Genomic DNA, 18,822 nt, shown 5'->3' with positions numbered 1-18,822 from the left:
TCAATGAAAAAGACCTACCAGATTTTTATTGGGCTGAGGCAGTTGCTACAGCAGTCTACATAATGAACAGGACTCCCACTGCAGCAATACATGGGATGACTCCAGAGGAGAGGTATACTGGTAGGAAACCAGATATTTCTCATTTGAAGATTTTTGGTTGCATTGCCTATGTTCATGTGCCAGATGAGTTGAGATCCAAGTTGGATTCAAAAGCTGAGAAGTGCATCTTTATTGGTTACTCTCTGCAGCAGAAAGGGTATAGATGTTATAATCCTTCTACTCGTAAGTTTACAGTGAGTAGAGATGTTGTTTTTGATGAGATGAGTAGCTGGTATAAACCAGTAAATGTGATTGATGATGTAGATGCACAAAACGGTAATGATGCACAGAATTCACAGCAGAAGTCACAAAATATTAGTGGACCTGGAGCGCCCTCTAGCAGTGGTTCACATTCTTCGCCATGGACAGGCAGATTGAGATCAGGAGAATCTTCTCAAAGCAATGCAGATAATGGTATTCAGGTATCACGAAAAGGAAAAGAGAAGGTAGATCAGCCCATGTTTGATGTGAATGCAGGTCACTCTTATGTGGATGGTGAATCCAGTGGCTCAGAACAGAGCAATGATGATGAGTTGGGTATTCCTTCTATTGTTACACCTGGAGTAAGGAAGATCAGGGATGTTTTGAGAGCACCTGGGAGTGAACCTACTTTGCGCAGGTCTACCAGAGCTAGGTATCCTGTGGATAGGCTAAAATATGATGGATTTACAGCCATTCACTATGCATATATGGTCAAACTGATACAAGAACCAGAACCCACTTCTTTTGAGCAAGCCATGGGAAAAGAAAAATGGGAGAAAGCCATGGATGAAGAAATGGATGCCTTGGAAGCAAATGCTACATGGAAATTGGTACCTTTGCCTAAAGGTAAGAATGCAATTGGCTGTAAGTGGGTTTATAAGGTGAAGCACAATGCAGATGGTTCTGTGAACAGATACAAGGCAAGATTAGTAGTCAAGGAATATGCACAAACATATGGCATTGATTATGAAGAAACATTCAGTCCGGTTGCAAGGATGGCAACCGTAAGAGCAGTCTTTGATATGGCTGCATCAAAGGAATGGTCTTTACATCAGATGGATGCAAAGAATGTCTTCTTGCATGGTGATTTGCAAGAAGAGGTCTATATGGAGCAGCCACCAGGTTATGTGCATGCTGTTCATCCTGAGTTTGTTTGCAGGTTGAAGAAAGCCTTGTATGGCTTGAAGCAAGCACCTAGAGCATAGTCTAACAAGATAGGACAATATCTTGTCACTATTGGCTTTCAGATTTCCAAGGCAGATTTTTCACTTTATGTGAGAAAAACAGAGAAAGGTATTATGCTGCTTGTCATTTATGTTGATGATTGGATTATCACAGGTGATAGTGATGAATATATCCTTCATGTGAAAATGCTATTGAAGCAGAAGTTTGAGATGAAGGATTTGGGAGAGCTGCGTTATTTCTTGGGCATTGAGGTGGTTAGATCACCAAGTGGGATATGGCTCTTACAGAGGTAGTATGGATTGGACATACTGTCCAAATATGGGATGACAGGCTGTAAGCCTATTTCAGTTCCTTTGGAGCAGAATGTGAAGCTGAGCGCAAATGCAGGTGAGCTTCTGAAAAACCCTACTATGTACAGACGCATAGTAGAAAGTTTGATTTATATGATTATTACCAGGCCAGATTTGAGCTATGCTGTTGGATTGGTAAGTCAGTTTATGCAGGCTCCAAGGAAACCGCATTTAGATGCGGCTAGACGCATACTCAGGTATGTGAAGTCCACATTGCAGTATGGACTAATTTATGAGACTGGGGTTCAAATACAATTGTATGGATACACTGATGCTGATTGGACTGGTAGTATTTCTGATAGACGATCTACCAGTGGATATGTGTTCTCTTTTGGGAGTGTTGCAGTCACTTGGAGCAGCAAGAAACAGCCCCTACAGTTGCCTTGTCGAGCACAGAGGCTAAGTACAGGGGCATAGCAATGGCTGCATGTGAGGTACCTTGGTTGCATAAGCTACTTTATGATATGCATCAGCCTACAGATGGGCAAAGTGCCATTTATTGTGACAACATGAGTAGTATACACTTGGCAAATAACCCAGTCTATCATGTTAGAACAAAGCACATTGAGGTGCATTATCACTATGTGCGAGAGAGAGTTTTACTAGGTCTTATTGATCTAGTTTATGTTAGCACAGAGGATCAGGTAGCTGACATATTCACGAAGGCATTGGGCGCAGAGAAGCTGTGCAAGTTCAGAGACCTGCTTGGTGTGCAGGAATTGGGATTGAGCTCGAGGGGGAGTGTTGAGATATCGAGCTCCACTCATGATATGCCAGGGTGGCCGTTGTGCATTTATGTCACCACTTGTCAGTTGCAAATGCGGTTGGTATACCGCCCATGAATAATAGCTAGATGATAGCTACCCTAATCTACTCTAGTTCGTGGCTCAGTTAGTATGCCACCTTAGTTATTTGAGTTTGGTTTGAAACCCATATATAGGGTTCTTCTATTTCTTTGTATTAGACTTCTTTTTGGCTTACACAACTAAGAAGAGGAAAACTGTTTTTAGCCTCCACCTTTGTGCGTATTTCCCCATTGTGCAAGCAAGAAAGCTACAAGTGAGACTCCTTCCTTCTCTCCCACAATCTTGACAATACAGATATTTGGAAACCTACGCAAAAAATCTCTTGGTGGCAATAAGTATTTTGTTACATTCATTGATGATTGCTCTACAAAAATCTAGGTATATTTTATAAAGGAAAAGAGTGAAGTGTTTGAGCACTTTAAAACTTTCAAGACTATTGTTGAAACAATGACAATCTTGAAAGTGAATTGCTTGGGATCACATTGGAGGGGGAGAATACATCTCTAATGAGTTTATTACTTTTTTGAGGTCTCATGGGATAATGATATATTTTCTTGATATTAAGGTAATTAGATATGTTGAATGCGTATGGATGTCCCAAAGGCATTATTGCTTGGAAAGTTATCGAAGTATGGTATGATAGTTGAACGATGAGGTTGGGGATGAGATAGAAGACCCTACTACGTTCAGGAGGATAGTAGGGAGCTTGATCTATATGACCATCATAATATGTGAATATTACTGATAGCAAATCCTTGAGAAGCTTAGTGACGTATAGAATTAAAATGTGTATGCAAATATGCATAATTTTACAAAAAAGATGTTATTTCTCCCTCCACACTTGCCGGCAGCCTACTAGCCTCTGCCTCTTGGCTCACCTCATTATCTTCCCAAGTCGTTGGGAACACCACCTTTCCCCGCCCCTCTTGTGGCCCATTCTAGAAACCCACATGCAATTGCCTCCTCGTGGCCCCACTTTTGAGCCCACCAATCTCCCTTTTTTTCCTTCTACCATGTCACCCCCCCCAAAGTCCTTCTTATATGTGTCATAGGGAGGATGGCTTCCAACTCATCACCTTCAATGTCCTTCATTGTGTCCCCACCACAAGACCAAACCCCTCCCCCCAAAGACCTAATAACCCATGAGACCAAGGGAGAGAGAGAGAGAGAGAGAGAGAGAGAGAGAGAGAGAGAGAGAGAGAGAGAGAGGACTAAGGTAGATAGAGAGAGAAGAAGAGGTGAAAGAAAAGAGGGATAGAGTGATTGGGAGATACAAGAGAGATAGAGAGTAAAATGCGAGAGAATTTCTATATTTATCATGATTGAAGTTTGCTTCTTTGATGTCATCCATGACCTTTTGCACCTCTTCCACACTTTTAAACATGTAGTCATGTTGGTAATGGGTGTAACATAGACAAGATCAACTTGAGATGAGTTCCTAGGTGTGAATATAACTAATAGCAAATCCTCAAGAAGATCGATGGCTAACTTGTTGTATATTGATAGTGTTACGACTGAGGGCCAAGTAACGAGCTTATTGCACGATTGCTCCCCATTTCATTGACAAAAAATAAGATGCAAGTGAGATGCAAGCTTGCAAAGCTCTTAAATTGTGCAACACGCAATTAATGAGTTTGGTTCACAATAGTTGGGCTGGCTAGTTTAGAGCAAGGCATATTGTCAAACAAATTTCCATTCATAAACCTTTAGGTAAACCTCAGGTAAACTAAATCACCAATACTCATATTAAGTTTCAACTTTTGTATGACTCCTCATCCAATGTGTAGGATATTTCCTAGCAAGCAGTCTTGGCATTGACATTATCAACAACACCCATCATCTCCTTCATCCGATTCTTCCTCATCTTCCACATTACATTTGACTTCTCTACATTCCCATAAAATATGAATAACATGGGGTGTGGTGTGCCTTTTGTTGGAAACTTGTTCATGGCAATCTTCCAAAGGACCAAATTAAACCTCAATGATGGAGTTGCCCTCCATGCACCGTGAATTCTTATTCTCCTTGTCCTAGATTTGGATTGCGGAACCACTTTTGCCTAAAGGACCAAGCTTTTTGCATGTGTATCACCTATGTTATTTGGAAGTCCTCTTCTTGTAGTTCCATTTTAATTTACCCGATGGAGAAGCAAAATTTTTTGCAATATCATCTTCAAAAACCTTCTTGGAGGTAGGCCAATCATATCTTAGAATAGCCATGTAAATTGGGATCTACCCTTTATCTTTTGAGGAGCAGGTGTGGTAGTAGTTTCAAGATCATTTATAGGTGTGCTAGCAAACTTGGCCTTATGTGACCCATCTATTCGGATTAATGCTAATGCCATTTTGCTTTCAGGATTATTTAAAGGAATGTGGGAGCTTAGGGCACCAATCAATCAAAGAGTAGCTTTTCACCTTCAAAAACTTGGCAACACCCGAAGAGTGGGTAGATGTAAACATCTTATTTCATCAATATATTTCAGATTATCAAAAAGTCACATGTAGCTTGGAATTTAACTTTGAAGGGTAATTGTGGTAGTTCCACTGGCGGTCACTCTTTTCGACGGTCATACAGATCTGGTTGGCTCTTATGGAGGACAAGGGGTAGAAAAACATATTTGGATTCTTTTTTGAGATAAAAACATTTAAATTTGAGGAGGTAACAGCGTGAATAAATAATTCCGTAAAAAAGGAGGGCGAAAAGGGCCTTTGCGGTAAAGGTGATTCCAGAGAGGCAGAGCCATGCATGCATGCAGACTCCAGAGCAAGCAAAAGGAGAGAGAGAGAGAGCGTCTGGTGCACGAGTTTTTGTAGAAGAGTAAAGGCAAAGGGGCCGGCCGGCCGATGATGATGATGCGGGCGCGCGTGGACATGGTCGATGATATGACGTGTCAGGCTGAGGTGGCAGAGTCCAGGGGGGAGTGCGGGCGTGCGACGTGCGCCACGTGGACCGTTTGTCCCATCACGAGCGAAACTGACCGTTGCGTGGGCCGTTGCAAGCGAGTGAGTCAGCACCATTCGGGCGGGCAGCTAGATTTGGAGGAGCCGCTATGTGGGGGGCTTGATCTGGCGGCGATGGGCCGTTTTAGTTTATTATGCTGGTGTGAAGAGGCGCCGGCGACTGCCAGCTGGGCGCCACCTCCCACTAAAATTTCCACACACCCACATTTGGACGCCCGGCGGCCAGGCTTTTGGTCTTCTTTTTACTTTCCTAATTAATTTACACACACACACACACACACACACGACATTAGCTCAAAACACACAACACACCTGCTCTCTGGCTCTCCACACAGTCTCGCCCTCTTTCTCTCTCTCGGTGCTCCAAAGAATCTTTGCTTCACACCGACTTCCGTGAATCTTGGCTCCTTGTTCTTTTCTTGCCCCCCCTCTTACTCTCTCTCTCTCAATCCTTCCGCTCCTTCGTGCCTATCATCACCTGCGCTTCCTCACAGTTGAAAACGAAAGCCTCTGCCACTCCCTCTCATCCTCCCCTTCCTTTACAGGGTCCCACCCTCCATTTCTCACCAATCTCTGCTTTTTGCTTTTGTTCAGTCCCCCTTAGTGCATGTCAATCTGATTCTTGTTTCGCACCCTGCAGGTTTAAAAGCTTGTAAGATGCAAGCGAGAAGTTGAATTCATCTACTGCTTTCCTCCTGCCTTCCATAGCATTCTGCAAAGGTGATAAAAAGTTGCGAGGGGACCCATCCCTCCACCATACAGGGCAGAAGCAAAGTTGAAAGGATTGCAAGGAGCATTGCTACAGCAGTTCTGTTTTCTTTAATAAGACCAAGCCCGCGCACTTGCTGTTGGTTGTTTTCCAGTAGGAAGGATTGCCACCATTGCTAATCGACAGAAAGAAAGGGTCGTGCTATATTCTAAGGTTTTGGAATGATAGATGGAGGAATGCCGTGCTCCATTGGCACCGAATGAAATGATTTTGTACTAGAGGGGGCATGTGAGTGTGATAAAAATTATTGCTGCAGGGAATTTACATTGGAGGAATCTGTTGAATGCGATCGATCGAGTGTTGTAATTTTGTTTATAGGAGTGTGGTGGGACAAAGGGATCAAGGAGGAGATATAGATATATACAGGGGCTGGAGGCACTGAACGTGATACAAAGGAATGCAGGATAGGGAACAGGGGAAGGGCAGGAAAGGGGAGTGGTAGGTAGAGTGAAGCAACTGTGCAGTATTACTGGAGTGGGAGAGGGACTTGAAGTGAGGGCTAGTGCCTGTGCATAATAAGCTGCCTTAGACTGAAACAGGCAGGCAAATCAGGAAGGGGGACTGTGTTTTATGTAATTGTCGGTCGATCGCAATTAATATTTGTTGATTTCAACGCTTGCAGATTAATTCCGTTTACTCTTACCGAGGCCTCTCTGAGACCGGCAATGGCGATACTGGAGCTGGTATGGTTAACATGCTGCTGCATGGTGCTGACGTCGAGCGCAGGGGTGCGGGGGCAGCTGAACGCGGGCGACGCGGCGGCGCTGCGGGCGGTGCAGAGCTGGCTGCGAGACGTGCCGGGGGCGGGGGGGCAATCGTTCTTCGCCACGTGGGACTTCAGCAACGACCCATGCAGCTTCGAGGGGGTGCTGTGCGACATGGTGGGTGCGGAGGAGAGGGTGGCGGCCCTGAATTTGGGTGAGGCCAGCGGGGGTTCGCCAGGCCTCCACGGGCGGCTCCACCCGTCGATAGGCTCCCTCTCGGCCCTCGTCCAGCTCACCCTCGCGCCGGGCAAGGTGTCCGGGCCCATACCGGACACCCTCTCCAAGCTGCCCAACCTCCAGAACCTGGGTCTGGCCCACAACCTTCTCACGGGGACTATCCCGGCCGGGCTGGCCGCCCTGCGGCTCCTCGCCACCCTCGACCTGAGCTACAACCGCCTCTCGGGCTCCGTTCCGGCCGCCGTGGGGGCGCTGCCCAACCTCCTGACCCTTAACCTGGCCCACAACCGCCTGACCGGCCCGCTCCCGGCCTTCACCTCCCCGTCCCTGGACCACCTGGACCTTCGCCGCAACTCTCTCACGGGCAGCCTGCCGGCGCTGCCGGCGTCCCTCACCTACCTCAACCTGGCGCGCAACCAGCTGGCAGGCGGCATCTCGGCCGTGGGCGGCCTGGCCCAGCTCACCTTTCTGGACCTCAGCCAGAACCAGCTCACGGGGCCTATCCCGTCCGCCCTCTTCTCCTACCCGCTGTCGGCGCTCTACCTGCAGCGCAACCAGCTGGCGGGGCACGTGGAGCCGGGGGAGTTGGTGATCATACCAACGGTGGATCTGAGCTTCAACGAGCTGACGGGGCCGATCTCGCCGTTCCTCGCCTTCGTGCAGAACCTGTACCTGAACAACAACAGGTTCGGGGGGGCGGTGCCGCAGGAGTTCATCGATCAGCTGATGGCGGACGCCATCCAGACGCTCTTCCTGCAGCACAACTTCCTCACCAACTTCCCGCTGAACCCGGGCACGTCCCTGCCCCTCTCAGCCTCTCTCTGCATCCAATACAACTGCATGCTCCCCCCTGTCGAATCCCCATGCCCCCGCAACGCTGGCAAAGAGCTCTCCCGACCCTCCTCCCAATGCAAGAGCACCTAGCCTGACCTCAGACACCCCGAACCTGCCTCGCGTTGATTCTCTCTTAACCTCACTAATCCCCACGCCAGACAGAAGAGTGCACACAGACTTAGATAAACACCTGACAGCCTGACGCCCAGTCTACCCCCGCCCCCCAAACCTCTCTGATTGGCTCTTGTGCCCAGTACAGACCTGCCCTTTCCCCCCCTTCATAATAACGGTTCGTTTTCTCCCCACAGCTGGCCTGGCTGCCGGCATGCACATGCTGCCCACTCTCTCTCATTACCTCCTATTACCTATCGGCTGGTCAGTGGCAGTGGTAACCTGGTAGCACTGAGAATTATTAATTTGGCGGTGACTCAATACATGGCTTATTCTTTTCTTTCGATGAAGAATCAAGATGTTGAGCGCGGATATCAATGCAAGACTGATATGATACTCGGAATCAACAGAGCCCTGGCCCCTGATAATATATATATATATATATATATATAAAAACAGCAAACGTACCTTCAGTTTAATTTCCATTCCTTCGACAGGTCACAGACATATCCAATGCAGTCATGCACATTGCACACCCTCTCTCTCTCTCTCTCTCCAACCCCCTTTTCCTTTTTTCACCCGACTCGAGAGTCGAGTCTGTATTATGCAACAGCAGTCTCCTGCTCTCAAAGCACGTTTCTGCACTCTGTTCCAGGCACAAATTATCCCCATTGTTGTCCACATTTGCAGTAAAATATTTGTAGGTACAGTGAGTGTCAGCCATCGGGTGGAGGAGCTTGCCGCCTTCTTTGTATTGAATTCCATGAAACTTTGTATTGAATGCCGAAGCAAGCAGTCTTGAGCTTTGCAACTCGTCCCCACATTGAGTTCGGCGAAAACTAATGATAGAGAGTGGCTGCGTGGATAGTTCGATAATCGATTGTTTTCTCAGTGCCATTGCCAAAAGGGAGGTAAAGCTTGTCGGGCCTTGACTTGTTTCTGCCACCATCGTCATGCATGATGCTTCATACATTGTAGACTTTAAAGTAGGAGGAATGTCACCCGAGGTACTCGACGTACTTTTTTGTAGTGAGCTAACTTGACTTGGTGGACTCCGATAGAGCCTGGCAAACCTTTTGTGATATTTACTCGTCAATAAACGCCAATACGGTCCGGTCTATAGACTTCAATAAATGCTAGTACTATTGGAGTCTAGTTAGTGGTACCTTGTGTGGCATATTTCTTAATTTCTCCAACGCTAAGGATTAAAAATCAATTTAAAGCACAACGTATGACTTCTTGTGAGTTATAACTTCTAATGGGCTGCAACCTACTAGTATATGGAAAGGTGAATGCTAAGGTCACCCGTGTGAATTAAGTAGAGGGGAGGGGACTACACCAAACCATTAGGCTTCTAAGTTCTAGACGTCTTGTCACAATTGTAGTACAATGTGTGGGTGTGGAGGTCAGCTATCTTGTCACAATCGTAGTACCTTGTCTTCAGCATAATTCTTAATCTCTCCGATGCTGAGGATAAATACACATTTTAAGCATAATGTATGATCCCATTTCTAGTGAATTTTGATGGACTTAATAGTTGAAACTTGAAAAGGAGAATGTTAAGATAATATTAACAACACAATGCCACTTAGCTAGTGCAAGGGACTATATTTATTTCATTATTATCTTGTTGAAATTGATGCGTAATTGTTGATGGACTACGCTCAACTAGAAAATAGGAAGACATGGATTAGCTAGTGCAAGGGACTATATTTAAGTCATTATTTATCTTGTTGAAATTGGTGCGTAATTGTTGATGGACTACGCTCAACTAGAAAATAGGAAGACATGGATTAGCTAGTGCAAGGGACTATATTTAAGTCATTATTTATCTTGTTGAAATTGGTGCGTAATTGTTGATGGACTACGCTCAACTAGAAAATAGGAAGACATGGATTAGCTAGTGCAAGGGACTATATTTAAGTCATTATTTATCTTGTTGAAATTGATGCGTAATTGTTGATGGACTACGCTCAACTAGAAAATAGGAAGACATGGAATCTTTTCGAAAAGTAAATATTGAATGAGCTATATAATAAACAAAATTTTTAGTCCTAGAAGTTAAGGCTACTTCGCACCTACAGGTCTTTCTAACAAAGCCCTCTATTGACTTCCCTTGCTTGGATTATTTGATTACCCATAGAACTAGTGTATCAAAGAATCTACATGATTTATCACGAACCACAAGACTAAACAAAGAACAATTTGATTTCTATAGTCGCAAACCTTTTGTATAGTAGCTATTCATAGCATGGCGCATCTCAAAGGTCAACATCTTTATTCGATTAGTCTAGGCCAACTAATATTTTAGCTTATTCCCAATCTTTCATACATATTTCCACCCCAAAATTGGTGGAACATAGTTGAATGGGGATAATTTGTGCCTTCATATAGGCAATCATTTTGACAACATATCTCTAGTTATAGCTTTTCCCATGATAGGTCTCTAGAGCAACATATTGGCCTTATAAATTTTTAATCTAGAACTCATGAGCCGTCTTGAACTAAGTGAAATGCTAGTAAGATGCATGTGATTCCAAGGGGAAAATGGTAGCTCTTTGCCCTCTTTTGAAGTCTAACCTTGAAATATTTCTATCATCCCAAACATCTAGCCCTTGGGAAATCCCTTCCTACTAGAGCCTATGGGCAAGCATTTGAACGAGTCTAGCAATAGAATTGTTGGTATAGAATAGCATGATTGAAAATGCACAATGAAAGGAGAGGGAATGACGATAATGTTCAAGGAAAAAGTTGTTTTCCACCTATTATGGTGGGAAATCCTATTGTTGTGGCCCTCTCTTAGCCATGATAGGCAATCATTTTGACAACATATCTCTAGTTATAGCTTTTCCCATGATAGGTCTCTAGAGCAACATATTGGCCTTATAAATTTTTAATCTAGAACTCATGAGCCGTCTTGAACTAAGTGAAATGCTAGTAAGATGCATGTGATTCCAAGGGGAAAATGGTAGCTCTTTGCCCTCTTTTGAAGTCTAACCTTGAAATATTTCTATCATCCCAAACATCTAGCCCTTGGGAAATCCCTTCCTACTAGAGCCTATGGGCAAGCATTTGAATGAGTCTAGCAATAGAATTGTTGGTATAGAATAGCATGATTGAAAATGCACAATGAAAGGAGAGGGAATGACGATAATGTTCAAGGAAAAAGTTGTTTTCCACCTATTATGGTGGGAAATCCTATTGTTGTGGCCCTCTCTTAGCCATGATAGGCAATCATTTTGACAACATATCTCTAGTTATAGCTTTTCCCATGATAGGTCTCTAGAGCAACATATTGGCCTTATAAATTTTTAATCTAGAACTCATGAGCCGTCTTGAACTAAGTGAAATGCTAGTAAGATGCATGTGATTCCAAGGGGAAAATGGTAGCTCTTTGCCCTCTTTTGAAGTCTAACCTTGAAATATTTCTATCATCCCAAACATCTAGCCCTTGGGAAATCCCTTCCTACTAGAGCCTATGGGCAAGCATTTGAATGAGTCTAGCAATAGAATTGTTGGTATAGAATAGCATGATTGAAAATGCACAATGAAAGGAGAGGGAATGACGATAATGTTCAAGGAAAAAGTTGTTTTCCACCTATTATGGTGGGAAATCCTATTGTTGTGGCCCTCTCTTAGCCATGAAATGGTGTGAACATGGTGTGAGGCCATGCAGATCTCTACCTTGCATTGACCTCCCTTGTCTCCCCCTCCCCCCACACAACACAAGAAGCTGTGCAACTATGCAGACTTGAAGTGTACCTCAAGACAACATAGGTAATAATATCTCACATACACTTCTCTCTCATCAAGGATTTTCGACCTCATTCTCATAAGAAAATGAAGCACTTTCCCAACCCATCACTTTTTGGGTAGACCTCCCCTCTCCCTAGGTCATTGCACCAGGCTATATCGGTGTGTCCCTTCAATCTCTTCTAGATGAATTAGGAGTTTCTACTTTCATGCTGTTCTAGGGGGTAATGATGATTTCTCTTTTGGCATACAAGAAAGCATGTAGTTCTCCTTCCCCAACTTACAATGGTAGAACATAGTAGTTTGCAAAAAATTATGGCCCTTCCAAGCCCTTTTCTTTCTTCATGTCTTCATATTGTTAGCATTTTATCCCCCTCCTAGTCGAGTGTTAGTCCCATGGCACTCATGTCATAGGAACATAGTGTAGATGGCTAGGATGCCCAGGTCAATTTTGATGAAGAGATATCAAAAGGAAAGGATTCTTTGACAATGTAAAGAAAAGGTGGGGTTGGTGATGCTTGAATTGCCCTACCCTTGATGTGCCCTGAGGTTGTGGTACGAGGGAGGACATGTGCTAGGGGGTGGACCCCTAGGTGCAATGAGTGTATCATCATGCTTCTCTCTCTTTTTTTTTAAACGAACAAATTTGACAAGCATCGATACCACTTAGGGATTGGCTTGAGCACATGTTGGAGACATCCCCTACCAAGGATATGTGCTTTTAATGGGCTACATAGTTGAAGGCATGATTTTGGAGAGAAGGGGTGGATGCAAAGTGCAAACCTTTTTTCCATAATATCTTGTAAATTCTCTGCACAGTAAAAGGAGGAAAAAGGGCTGCCCTAAGGTGTAGTCGTAGCACTGTCACTCAGTCACAATATGTGTATTTATATCAAAGAATAGTGGCAGTAGCCTCTCCTCATATGGTGTGGTAGGTTGTTGAAGCAATGTGATGAGGAGGCAAAGGTAGTTGCATGTGGTTATGAAATAAGGATCTGAGCAATTTGTAAATTGCCTCACAAAACACACAAAAGATGGAATGTGGTCAAAATATTGGAACAAGTAGAGTCTTTTCTTCTCAGTGGTTTTAACGTTTGGAATCTGTAGAAAGTTATATCACCATGTTCTCCTCCATTGTATTCCTTGACCTCCTTGACCTGCTCCATGCTTTCTAGATTGCTTGTGGCTATAGGCCTTGAGTTTTGTAGGATCTTTTGTTTATAGAATGCAAGTTTTGAGTACCACCTCCTTATAGATCTCTTCCTACTTATTGAGGATGAACCTATACGCATCCAATTTGACCTTGTTTTGGAATTTCCCAATAAAGAAATCCCCAAGTCAATGGACAACCTTATTAGTGTTGATTCTCATAGCCTTTGGGCCTCCCCTTCTATTGACTCCATTGCTTGAGTCAGCCTAGTGGCCATTGTCTTTTACAAATCCTCATAGGTAACCTTCCATGTTCTTTCTCCTATAAGTGGTGCTTGTGCTCTCTTTCCCTAAGCTATGCTTTTTCCTTTTCTTGAGAGATCTTGATTTGGAGTGTCATCAGTTTGGTGGTTCATATAAGCCATTTGTTTGCTTAGCTTGTCCATTTCCACTTGTTTTTCCTTCAATGTCTTCTTGTTTTCTTAAATCTCTAATGGCTTGCCCTTATAGGATAACCTCTTTTTCTTGCAATTGCTTCTGAAGCTCCTCCTTTAAGGCCGTATCCTTTTTGCTGAGTTTCTTGACCCATTCCTTGGTCCCCATCATGTCAATTCTTTTGCAATAACATAAAGAATTCATAGCCGTCCTGAACATGATATGAAATATGAGAAAGTTGCTCCATGCCTTGTAGATTTGGTGGCAGTAACAATCCATAACTGAGTAAAATAAAAAAAAAATTCTAGTGAAAAAATCACATCACTCTTCCTAATTTATTCTTATCTTGATTGTTTTATTTGTTGGTTTGCTCTGATACTAACTCTAACGTGCCTAGGTCGCATCACGCTTTAGTAGTCCATCAGGAGTATGATCTAAAAGATGCTGCCTAGCATTCCCACGGAATGTCCTAGGGGTTTTCAAATATTGAATCCTGACCCTACTTTGCAATGAAGCGTATCGGCCAACCTTGTTAGGATCGACATGAATCCTCCTAGGTTTCTAATGGTCAAGTCATGCTACAGCCCTCTAGCATTGGTCTTTAGATGATCTACTTTATGCAGAACATCTAAATCAAGGTGGACATTTGGTTCAAAGAAAATGGGAAACAAGAGGGATGCATTGGTCGACCTCTCTACCCATAGGGTAAAGTTCCATTTCGGTCCCCTAAAACGATACAAGCTAGGGTTCTACCCTACATTAATTAAGGTCAATATGTCATCGTGGGTTGAATGTTGAGAAGCCTCCCAATTCTTTGGGACCACCTTGCTGTAGGATGAGCCCATCGTGGCTCTGTCCACCTGCTTCCCTTGATAGCTTTAGTTTTCTACTTACCTAAGGGCACATTAGTGGAAACACATTCAAGCAGCACCTTCCTTAATTAAGCAATTAGTCACATGTTTCTTTACGTAATTTATGCACTGACACAAAAACAATTCATGTAAATTTTTTGAAAAGTAAACTCTATATTAAAATTTCAATTGAGATACAAATCCCGTCCATATGACAATTCTCGCAATCCGTAAGGATGCATATTATTATCCTCCAAGTTTTTGCCCTTGCACTAGTAACAGGGCCTTGAGAATCCATCTTGAGTCATGTAGACCATTTGAGTAGGACTCAAATGCATCGAATTTACAGCTAAATCTCCCCCTGGCATCCAAGCATCCTCCTACATTCAAACTAATCCACAGAGAGACCTCTCATGGCAGTTTTGGTCCATATTCCCATCACGATTACTTAGAACCCCTTTGGATAGGGTTCACAACTAGTTGAGGGTGGTTTGGTGAGCCCTTCCAAGAATATAACCGGATTCATTATACTAGTTTCTTATGAGAGCTTGGGTCAAAAAATCATTTCACAGATAGTGCTCCTAAAATTACAAGCACAACCAATAATGGGGGTGAGTGCTCAGAACATATGCTAAGGTGGAGTTCCTTTTTGAATGCTTAGTATTCAACTGTCAGATTTTTCTTACCTTCGTGAGATTGGCCATGATGCATTTTCATTGAATCCTCGGTGTTATTATCCATATCTCTCATGTGGACAGAGGTATTCTAGATACAAGTCCTCTTACTCCTGGGTGAGTAATCTACACTTCTTCCTTGATTATTCTTGCAATAGGAATTGCAATTTTCCTTTAGTAGCACTACCCTCCCCATCATTATCTCCATGAAACCCTACCCAATATTCTAGGATTAGAGTTTTCGTGTAAGTCAAATTAAGTCATCCTAGATTACTCTAGGCTCTATTCAGGGTCTCTCCTATTCTCATTATCTCACTCCTTTGATTTTCCTTGCAGAAATCATTATCAAATACCTCATGTATGATAAAAATAACTCTACCATAGTTTGGATGACCACTACTATCATGGGGTTATATTTTACCACGATAGCAACCCTAGTTTGCTATGAGTAGTCACATGTTTGTGGGCAACTATGCTCTTGCCAATGAGTGTGGAAAGATAACTCAATAGTCTTATGGGATAGTGTTCCCATAATTTTTAGAGTTGGGTTCCAAATATGGATCTAAGGTTTATCTATTGATCGAGAATCCTTGGGGATAACCTAAGTGAGTTGACCTTCTTACTTGGACAACTTTAAAATAGTCTAATTATCTGCGTCATTGTCTCAAGCAGATTGGAGCTTGTATGCCTTTCACGTATTCATTATTGTAGATACATTTTTTAATGCTTTAGTGAATGCAAGTAATCTAATTCATGCACATTTCAATCATGCAATTTTTTGTGAAAAAGAGAAGAACACTTGATCTCCTTCAATTCCTTCCTCTCTGCAAGTCAAGTGAAAGTTGAATACACTACTTACGCAAGCGAAGAAGAACAACTTTTTGCACTTGCAGTGAAGCAAGCATTTGATGCATTTATTCCTTGCAGAAATGGATACAAATATTTCTTTATTAACTAAGATGCTTATGATTTTGCCTTGCAATCATAAGATGCAATTTCCTAGATACAAGTCTCCTTCATGTTTTTTGTTTGATGTAAAACGTCAATCCCTGACAATTTGTATCAAATTTTTTAATGCACTCAAGTGCAACCATCTATCAATTCCTTTTATCTCTCAAGCATGCCAATGCTAGTGCATAAAATTTAATGCTCCAAAGAAAAACCAATACAAAATCCCTGATTTTTGTGTGCACCAATGCGAAGTCTATTATGCAAATTGTTGCATTCTATAACATGCCTTAGTGCAATAAAATCCATAATTTTTGCTAAGGTGAATATAAATACAATCCCCAACATGATTTTTAATGCAACATAATTGGTGGTTTGCAATCATGATTTTTAGCATGAATTCTACCTAATGTAATCGATCTGGGTTTATTGTTCCTTCAAGATGATTTTTACTAGAGTAAAATTTATTGAATGCACTTGGTTACTAATGTAATCGATCTGGGTTTATTGTTCCTTCAAGATGATTTTTACTAGAGTAAAATTTATTGAATGCACTTGGTTACTAATGTAATTGATCTGGGTTTATTGTTCCTTCAAGATGATTTTTACTAGAGTAAAATTTATTTAATGCACTTGGTTACTAATGTAATCGATCTGGGTTTATTGTTCCTTCAAGATGATTTTTACTAGAATAAAATTTATTGAATGCACTTGGTTACTAATTCTTGCGATTTCTTGACCCATAGCTCCATCACTTGACGTGGGATTAAAGTTTTCTTGGACCTTACTTTGCTTTGGAGCCATTGCTTAGCTCAAGCGTTCTTCAACAGATGCGCGCACAGACTATTATGGAAGCAACTCTCCTTACGACAGACAAGGTGTGGGAACCCCTCTCAAGGGGGGGTTGGATACTTCTAGAAGTTTCCTCTTCTCTCTCTCTCTCTCTCTCTCTCTCTCTCTCTCTCTTTCTCTCTCTTAGAGACTCTCTCTCTCTCTCTCTCTCTCTCTCTCTCTCTCTCTCTCTCTCAGTGTAGCTTGGTAGGGGGGTATCCTATTCCTTCCAGGGGGTGGGATTTATAGGGAGGAGGAGGGGTGTTATGGGGGCATGACAGAGCCCCTCTTCTTACCCTCCACTTGGGCGGGCCAAAACGACCATTGCCATGACAACCTTGAGTTGTGGAAGGGATAATGGGGGAAGGGAGGTGGCACACGTGTGCCCCTCCTCTCCATGATCTTCATCACCATTGTGATCATCGTCATCTCCTACCTCAGCTTCCCCTCCCTCCCGCCAGTTGGTGGCGTCGACCGAGGGGGGGGGGGAAGTAAAAAAATTTGCAATAATTTTAGTAAAAAATTATAGGGGGGTTCCTATGGAACATGCGAAGGGGGAGGGGGTTTATTACAAACACTATGGTGACTCTTCATTTTTACTACAAATACTTCATTTTCTACTTTAGTTTTGGTGCCTATTTGCACCTCTCACAAGGACATTTTAATTGAAACCAAAATGACGAAACACTAAGAAGGGTTTTAGGGATTAAGGGTGGCCATTGTCTAGAGACTAAACACTAACAATGTAAGGATTTAGATCTACGCATTAGGTACATGTGCTTACAAAGTGGACGCGAGCTTCAAACTCCGGTCCCACTAGCAAAGATATGAGACCTAGCCAAACTCTCTCTCAGGGACTTCATTAATAATGTAATTCACCTAGTTAGCTTAGAAACCATGAGAACTTTAGTGAGCACCATGGATACATTTGACAATTTAGGAGGAAGCTTCAATGCCTTTCAAGCCATAATCGATAGCTTCTAGCAAGCTAGAAGCTTTGATATCAAAAAAATGGCATTAGAAGCTATGGAATGTAAGATTATAGAACTACAAGTGCAAGGAATGACCACCCTCAATTGATATCTTTACATTAACAATGACACCAAACAATAGCTTGCAACATCCAAGCAAAAATAGATAGCATCAAAAGGATGTTGCAAAATGTTGGTGCTACAGGCTCATTGGTAGGAGTCCCTCTTAAATCTTGTGCAAATGTGCTTGTTTTACCAAACTTATATGTTGCAAATAGGAAGCCACATCACAGAACCTATTCAAACAAGAATGGGCAACATTGGAAAATAGAGACCAAGTCAAATCAGTAGTATACAAAGGCTGCCATGAGTACAAACTTGCTAAGTGTAGACATGAAAAAAAAAAGATATAAAGCTAGAGGCTATCACAAGGCCTCACTAAGTGTGGAGAGGCCGTAGTGCACAGGTTACATGAGGGTTATAAGGCTTATGATTAGAGCATTAATGCAAGTACATAGAAGGCTTAGAAAAGTCAGTCTGAATAGTGGGAATATAAGGATTGATGAGGCTTTTCCTTTTGCTCTTGAGTGTCTTCTTCTTCTTCTTCTTCTTCTTCTTCATGGTCTCGTTTTTCTTTGATAGTTGCAAGGTAGGCCTTTTCTGATATTTTCCTAGCATGATAAAAATTTTCAATGTACTCAATTCTTTTGTAGAAGTCACAAACAATATATTTCTTCCCTTTGTACTTGTTGTTGACATAGAGCAACTATTCTTCCTTTGAAGTGCCTGCTTCTTCTTTAACTTTGAGCTTTTTCTCTTCTTCAAGGAGTGATAGTTTGATGTCTACCAGCTTTGGATTTGGCATATTAATTAGTGTGGTGGAGACATTACCAAACCCTGGAGGAAGACTATTGAGCAAGACTCCAATGCATATGTCCTCTTCAATTTTTAAGTTAATCCCTGCAAGTTGAGGTAGTAGATTTTCCATATAATTAAGGTGAATTGCAAGGGATGTATTAACTATTATATCCAACCTAAAGAAATCAATCAACAATTCATATTTTGAAGATTTAGATTGGGAACCAAAGAGTGTGTCCAACTATTCCCAAGTGGCATGAGATGTATCACATGTATCTACATGGTGGATATAAATGTCACCAAGCTCAAGCTTGA

At 42.5% G+C, this 18,822-nt stretch overlaps 1 protein-coding gene across 3 annotated transcripts; it reads left to right on the top strand.

The window, feature by feature from the left end:
- Positions 1-5,671: 5,671 nt before the first annotated feature.
- On the top strand, positions 5,672-8,505 carry LOC148040011 (uncharacterized). Of its 3 annotated transcripts, XM_087695819.1 has the most exons (3): positions 5,672-5,928; positions 6,023-6,102; positions 6,774-8,505. In XM_087695819.1, exon 3 carries the CDS (start codon positions 6,817-6,819, stop codon positions 8,014-8,016), a length of 1,200 nt encoding a protein of 399 aa, XP_087551945.1. In that variant the 5' UTR covers positions 5,672-5,928; positions 6,023-6,102; positions 6,774-6,816; the 3' UTR covers positions 8,017-8,505. The 3 variants fall into 3 exon arrangements, with proteins under 3 accessions (XP_087551945.1, XP_087551927.1, XP_087551935.1); XM_087695801.1 differs by having other exon boundaries at positions 5,672-6,102; XM_087695809.1 differs by lacking the exons at positions 5,672-5,928; positions 6,023-6,102 and adding an exon at positions 6,110-6,379.
- The last annotated feature ends 10,317 nt before the right edge of the window (positions 8,506-18,822 follow it).

Source organism: Lygodium microphyllum, chromosome 2 (genome assembly GCF_053477565.2).
Source record: "Lygodium microphyllum isolate KBCC chromosome 2, Lygodium_microphyllum_v1.1.10, whole genome shotgun sequence".
Lineage (NCBI taxonomy): Eukaryota > Viridiplantae > Streptophyta > Polypodiopsida > Schizaeales > Lygodiaceae > Lygodium > Lygodium microphyllum.
This window is presented reverse-complemented; position numbering and strand designations above follow the sequence as displayed.

Coding starts and splice junctions, on each gene's coding strand:
- LOC148040011 (XM_087695819.1), top strand. CDS start 6,817: ATGGCGATACTGGAGCTGGTATGGTTAACATGCTGCTGCATGGTGCTG.